Source organism: Chrysochloris asiatica, unplaced genomic scaffold (assembly GCF_000296735.1).
Source record: "Chrysochloris asiatica unplaced genomic scaffold, ChrAsi1.0 scaffold00006, whole genome shotgun sequence".
NCBI lineage: Eukaryota > Metazoa > Chordata > Mammalia > Afrosoricida > Chrysochloridae > Chrysochloris > Chrysochloris asiatica.
In genome coordinates this window covers 29,892,912-29,900,325 of record NW_006408524.1, presented here as the reverse complement: position 1 = coordinate 29,900,325, position 7,414 = coordinate 29,892,912, and the positions used below count along the sequence as shown (strand labels likewise).

The following is a 7,414-nucleotide window of genomic DNA, read 5'->3' as shown; positions in this document are numbered from 1 at the left end:
GGGGCTATCTGTATTAGTTTCAAATACATTCTGACATAATATACTTTATTTCTCTCTATCTCTAGATCTATCTATACCGATAGAGATAGAGATAGATAGATACAGAGAGAGAGGCAGAGAGAGCTGGTATGGCATTGCAGGATAATGTGCTAGACCACAAGGTCAGTTTGAGCCTCAAGGTCAGCAGTTCAAACCTACCAGCTGCTCCTCAGAAACCATGTACAGGGTGATTATGAGTCAGAACCGAATCCACAGCACTTAGCAATATATATATATATATATATATATATATATATATATATATATATATATACCACAATTTCAAATGGGTGACACCTTTCTCTCCTCTTCAGGAAAGGGAATATTTGGTTAGCACTGGGTGGGCCTGGCCATCTAAATTCTAGAAAAAGATCCACAATGTGACATCTCAATATCAGTGAAGGAACCAAGCTACCACAGCAAGTTGATTAGAATTTTATTTATTGAAGATCATTAAAAATAGGGTCCATAGGAATGGAAGTCCCCCAAAAACCAGTACATGAGGAATCACAAAATTGAAATGGTCTGTATCAAAAAGTAAAATAATCAGGTGCCAAGAGTGAATGAGTCACACGCACATGAGCTGGTGAAAGAGCTTGAACTCAAGAGACCACATCAGGCAATGCTGCTGAATACCATCACATGATGTGCCCTGAGGCCCTGTATTTAATTAAAATACAGGGAGTGGGCCTCCACTGAGACCAGAGCACTGGTGTCTTAGGGAATGGGGCAAGAGGAATTAATCGCCAAAACTAGATTGTCTGCGTCTGTGAGGATTCAGCATGGAATGTCTCTACTGTTTGCTGGGATTCCTGCTTCTGGCTGCAAGATTGCCGCTCGGTGTCGCCAAACGTGAGTAATTCTCAGTTTCTGTGTTTAACCATTCCCTGACAAGTGGCTGATGTGGCAGGGGTAATGATGTGCTCTAGGCCAGAAAGTGATAAGCAGCTCCTCAAGCAAACTTCACAACCTCACTTGTTTCTTCTGGAAACCTATGGGGATTCTGAAACTACAGACAGACCTTGTTTCGTTGCACTTGGCTTTGTTGTACATTGCAGTAGCTGCATTTAAAAAATTTTTTTTGTTGAAGGTTTGTGGGAAATATGTCCTCGCCATTTTACCAACAGCATGTGATCAGGTTGTGTCTCTGTTTCGTGTTTTGGTAATTCTCACAATATTTCAAACTTTTGCATAATGCATTTAATAGACTACAATATAGTGTACATGTAACTTTAATATGCACTGGAAAAACAAAACAGTCATGTGACTCACTTTATTGCAACATTCGTTTTATTGTTGTGATTTGGAACTGAATCCACAATACCTCCAAAGTATGCCTGTATAGCAAAATGCCACAGGCTTATTCTTTGCTTCAGGTTTATGGCAAGTCTTACAGAGTTTTGTTTCTACTGCAATTGCTACCCACCCTCCTGCCAGACAGCAGGTCTGAGTGAGGGTTACAGTCCCTAGCTCCAGAACAAAGCCCATCTCTCAACTAAGCTTCCTCTGGTTTCCATCTAATAGGGTAGAAACCTCGGATGAAACGGGGCCCAAATCTGCAGACAGACACTCTAATAACCCCATCCCAGAAGTGGTTTCCTATTCCACTGCTCTTCACAGACTTGTAGGAACCTGCTACCGCTAGTAATGTAACTGAGAGAAAAACCCAAGTCCTGGTTCTCTACCCAGGTTACACATTCAAGGCTGTTGGACTTTTAACAATGATGATGACATCAGAGTCTTTGGAGATAGGGATGGAGCATCCTGTCTAAAAAGTTCTTGTGATTTGAACGCACAGCCAGGGTTGAGAACCCTGTGACAGAGCCCAGCCCGCTTGTCCACTGCAGAGATTGGGGTGGTGATGGCAGTCCCTGTCCTCCAGGGGCAGAATTAGTGTGGGGCAGGAGAAGGAAGTGGCTTATGTCACCACACTGCAGTAGAACAGTGACATTCGATAGGCGAAAAATCCAGGGGCTCCTGATTCTACCAGACAACTCCATGGGAACAAGACAAAGTTAAAGGAAAAAAATGCTGATCTAGGGGGTCAGTCTCTGTGCTTACCACAGCAATTACATTACTCATGTAATCCACACAACCACCTTTATGGAGCAGATGTACCTCTTCCTAGTCCACAGGTGACAACCCCAAGAGCCTGGGTCTTGCTTTTCACCTGCTGGGACAACCAGCCAGGGCTGTCTGCACACATCTTCCTTCTACTCCTTCACCCTGTGGGACAGGAAAGTCCTTTAATCAGGTGGCCCTGGATAGTGCTAACTGCCTGTGCTCATCTACAAACCAAAAGTTTGGTTCAAACCAAAAGTACCAGGGAAGAAAGGTTTAGCACTCTGCAGCCATAAAGATTACAGTCAAGGAAACACTGTGGAGCTCAGTTTACTATGTAACACATGGTGAGGCCATGTGGCCCAGCTGACTCCACTGCAACATGCTTGGTTTGCTTTGTGGAGTTGGATCAGGGGTGGGATGCACTGGTGGGGAAAGGAAGAGTGGAGAAGACGCTGGTAACCTTGAAGCCACAACAGGCCTGCGCCCCTTGCTACATTGGTGGGGGTGCCTAGAGAGGCCGTGGGGGTGAGAGTGGAGAGTAGAGTCGGGGGAGGAAGGGGACCCCTGGCAGGCAGGCGGAATGGGCAGGCAGATGTGGTGCCAGGTGGAAGACAGGGTCTGTAGGGGAGGGGAAGTAGTGGAAGCCGGAGCCCTCCATCCTGCCGTCTCCTCATCTGCGACTGAGGTCCTGAAAAGATGTCCCTATTTAGACGAGAGAATCCGAACACAGGATTGTTGCAGGCTGATTCCAGGGCCTGGAGAGTCACCGAAGGGTACTAATGAACTGCGATCATAATTATCCTGGGGTTTCACAGTTGAGAAACAGGTTGCAGAAAGGGCAAAAAACTCGGCCCAGGACACACACTTGGTAAGCGGACGAGGTGGACTTCCATCCTGACGCCTGCCCTTGCTAAGAGGGTTTGGAGTTGGACGAATTCTGGGTCCCTGCCTGCCGTGGAGTTAAACCACAAGTGATTGTGTTTTGTTTTCATTTCCTCATTTGTAAAACTGGGTAATATTGTCCTTGTAAGATGTGTGAGAGGAACTGTAACCGAAAGTTCTGGGTATGAAAGACATGTTATCATTAGCTGCAGTGGAGCCCTCTGACTCAAGGGACCTCGAGTGCCACAGTGTAAAACTGCTCCAGACAGATACAGTCTGTACTGTAATCTGTATGGAAGCAGATCACCAAGCTATTCTTCCTAGGCATCGATGGGTGAGTTCCAAATGCAACATTTTGATCAGTAGGAGGCTTGTGCCACCCACGGTCAATCAGAGTGCAGACCTGCACCCCACATTCATTGTACCTCCAGGAACAGAGTCACTTAGAGTCTGAAGTTCTAGCAAATAGGCGCAGAAAACTGACAGGTCAGCGGAAAATGGGGTACCTAATTCTAGGCCACCTTCTCTCTGCTATCATCACTTTGCTCAATCAAATTAGCCAGAGGTGGAATACAGGCTATCAGTTTGAGAGGATTCCTCCAGCCTTTTACATGGTGTCAAAATCCAGGCACACTTGGCTACAGTTGGCCCCAGACTAAGTATTCTGGCCAGGAAAAATAAGAATTGGTAGGATTTAGTAACATATCCAACATCAGGGGAGTCTTTGCCATGCGTCATACATTTCTGATCAGAGCCCTGGTATAGAGAAGGAAGGAGGAGGTATTGATAGAGCAGTAACCAAGCAGCCCTAGCCTCTGTCTCTGCTCTGGACAGAATCCCGAGTCCAGAGTGTGGCAGGGAAGTGTGATTCCGTACTTACATTCATATCCCCTTCCGCCTGGTCCGTTTCTCTCTTGAAGTTTGCTTACTATTGTTGTTGTTAAGTGCTTTGGAGTTGGTTCCTACTCATAGCCATGCTGTATAGGGCTCCCAAGGCTTAAATCTTTGTGGGAGCAAGAAGTAGCTCTTGCAGCTGGTAGGCTCCAACCAAAGATCTTGTGGTTCACAGTTCAGTCTAATCGTATGGAGCCACTGCACTCCCTATGATTACTACTGAGTTTGCTTCGTCTTATTTCACTTTTAAATTCAGCATTTTGTTTTAAGATCATTGTAGACTGACATGCAGAAGTAAGGTAGGGAAATACCCTTAACCTTTTCTAATGGTGACATCTTGTAAACAATTGTACAATCTCATAACCGGGACATTGACATTGAGACAGATGAGACACAGAACGTTTCCTTTATCACAAGTATCTTAACCTGGGTTCTCTGGAGAAGCAAAACCAGTGACGCTTACGTGTGTATGGTGGTTGGTGGTGGTGATGTGCCATCCATTCAGTTCTCACTCATAGCGACCCTGTATGGGGTTTCCAAGGCTGTAAATCTTTATGGGGGCAGAAAGCCTCATCGTTCTCCCATGGAGCATCTGGAGGACTCGAACTGCTGACTTTGCAGTTAGCAGCCCAACACATAACCATTATGCCACCAGACTCTTGTATGTGTGTATCTAGCTACAGAATTTATTTTAATCAACTTTTAGAAAAGACAAATACATTATTTTTCAACATCATCTCCTTGCGTTTCAATATACTTTGCCCGTCTATCAACAAGCTTTTGTATTCCCTTATTTTAAAATGTTTTAGGCTGAGCTGTGAGCCACGAATGTACCTCTGTCTTCACTTCTTCATCAGAGGTGAATCTTTATCCTCAAAGGTATGCTTTCTGGGGACCAAACAGGTGAATAACTGATGGAGCAAGATCAGGACAATAGGGAGAATGCTTTAACACCTCAAAACAAAGTTTTTGCAGAGTGTCACCAGTTTGGGCAGAGGTGTATGGATGTACATTGTCATGCAAGATCACAATGCCCTTGGATAGCAGTCCTCTGCATTTAATCTGAAGTTTAGGCTTCAGCTCTTCAGTGAGCATCTCACTGTAGTAAACACTGTTGATTGTTGGACCTTTTTTCCTGATAGTGTTCAATACTGGCCGTTGAACATCCCAAAAAAACTGTAAACATCAATTTGTGAGCTGATGGTTGGCTTTTGAACTTTTTCTTGGCTGGCGATTAAGGACGTTTCCATTCCATATGTTTACTCTCAGGATTGTACATAGGATCTTGTCACCAGTAACAATTTTTTTTTAAAGCAACTTTTACCTTCCTTGGAGCATCGATTCAAATTTTGTTTGCAGATGTCTAAACGCTTCTGTTTATGCTCTTTCATGAGCTGTTTCAGTAGCCATCTCGCAAAACTTATTTCATAGGCAGATCCTGGCTGATTTACAAATCATTTGCCACATAATCCACTGTCATTCATCTCTTTGACAGTCATTTCACATGCTCAGTGTCATTAGCCATGGACATTGATGGACATTTTAATATAACCAGAGTGCTGATAATTTTTTTTACTTATCCTTGTATATTGTTGCTAAGGAGTCCTGGTAGCATAGTGGGTTACAAATTGAACTGCAAACCACAAGGTCAGAAGTTCAAATCTACCAACTACTCCACTGGAGAAAGATGAGGTTTTCTGCTTCCCAAAAGACTTACAGCCTCTGAAACCTTATACAGGGTCACTGTGAGTCCAAACAGATTCCATGGCACACAACCATCACCACCACATATTGTTGTGGTTGTTATTAAGTGTTGTCAAGTTGGTTCCGACTATACATACTCACAAACTTATATGTATATGGTTTCCAAGGAGCAGCTAGTGGATTTAAATCACCAACCCCATATATGGAGTCCTAAGGAGCTCTGGTAGAGTAGTGGTTTTGAGTCAGCCTGCTAACCTCAAGGTCAGCAGTTCAAAACTATCAGCTGTTCCCTGGGAGATAGATGAAGCTTTCTGCTCCTGTAAAGATTGACAGCCCCTCGGAAACCCTACGCAGGGTCGCTATGAGTCAGAACCAACTCCATGGCACACTACCACCACCAGTGTGGCACTGTAAGATAAGCACTGGACTGATAACTACAACATCAGTTGCAGTTCACTCCCTGAAAACCCAATACAACAAGAGATTTAAAGCCTCAGAAACTCTATACAGTGTCACTGTGAGTCAGAACCAACTCCACAGCACTTAACACCACCAACAACACACACATATATGTATACAAGCCTGATGTAGTGTACCGTGGAGTTGGTTCTGATTCATAGCAATTCTATATAGGGTTTCTGAGAGCGAAATCTTTACAGGAGCAGAAAGCCTCTTCTTTCTTTCCCAGAGTTGCTGGTGAATTTGAACTGCTGACCTTGTGGTTAACAGCCCATCATGTAACCCTCTATGCTCCCAGGGTGCGCTCTCTCTCTCTCTCTCTTTCTATATATATATAAAAAACTCACCAGCTGTTCCCTATACAGGGTTGCTATGTATCAACCAACTCAACAGCACTTAACAACAACAATATATGTGTATCGTTGTTACATGCGGTCAGTTCCGACTCATAGTGATCCTGAATAGTGTTTCCGAGGCTGTGAGTCATGGTGTATACATGCTTAATAGCAGAACTTCAAAATATACAAAGCAAAACTGAAAGAAGGAATAGTCAAATCGAGAATTTCAGTCATTGAAACAACAAGAAAACAGAAAATCAGTAGGGCGATACCAAAACCAAACCAAGCCTATTGCTGTTGAGTAGATTCTGACTCCCAGTGACCCAACAGGACAGAGTAGAATTGCCCCATAGAGTTTACAAGGCTGTCATCTTCAAGGGAACAAACAGCCCCATCTTTCTCTGTTAGGTGGGTTCCAACCACCAACCTAACAGTTAGCAGTTGAGGCTTTAACCACTGTGCCACCAAGACTAGAAAAATACTGTTAACCAACTTAACACAAATCACACGTGTCCATGGAACATTCACCATAGGCTGAGCCATAACAGATGGGGTTACAAATCTTTAGAGCAAGGATCATTCCCACCCCCTCAGTATACAGGGTTGACAGGGATGGGCAACTTAGATATTGGCTACCCAAAATGGGGGGACTACAAAGGCAAGAAGTGACTGGCTTACAAGCTTTCAAGAGGGAGCCTAGATCCAGAGGGCATGGAGGAAGGTAGAATCTCCACAGAGTGGTCTCAAATCTTTCTGGGCAGGGCTGATGAAAGGAGATGGGGATAGGTTTCTTGTGGTATGATAGTGAATAATTGTTATCAGGACTGACTGTGAGGGTTGGAAATGTAAAGGTAGACATTTTGTAGCAAAAGGAGGGGAGTCCTCCACACACAGAGTAGACAGGGATAGGCAACTTGGACATTGGCTACCCAAAATGGGGGGTGGGGGGCTACAAAGGCAAGAAGTGACTGGCTTACAAGCTTTCAAGAGGGAACCTAGATCCAGAGGGCCTGGAGGAAGGTAGAATCTCCAGT

General features: G+C 44.3%; 1 protein-coding gene across 1 annotated transcript in view; it reads left to right on the top strand.

The window, feature by feature from the left end:
* The first annotated feature begins 821 nt into the window (after positions 1–821).
* The window catches only part of GPNMB (glycoprotein (transmembrane) nmb), a 26,715-nt gene continuing 20,122 nt past the window's right edge, over positions 822–7,414 (top strand). The window contains exon 1 of the mRNA XM_006832216.1: positions 822–891. Coding sequence (XP_006832279.1) covers positions 822–891 — 70 coding nt within the window. The remainder of the gene's footprint in view (positions 892–7,414) is intronic.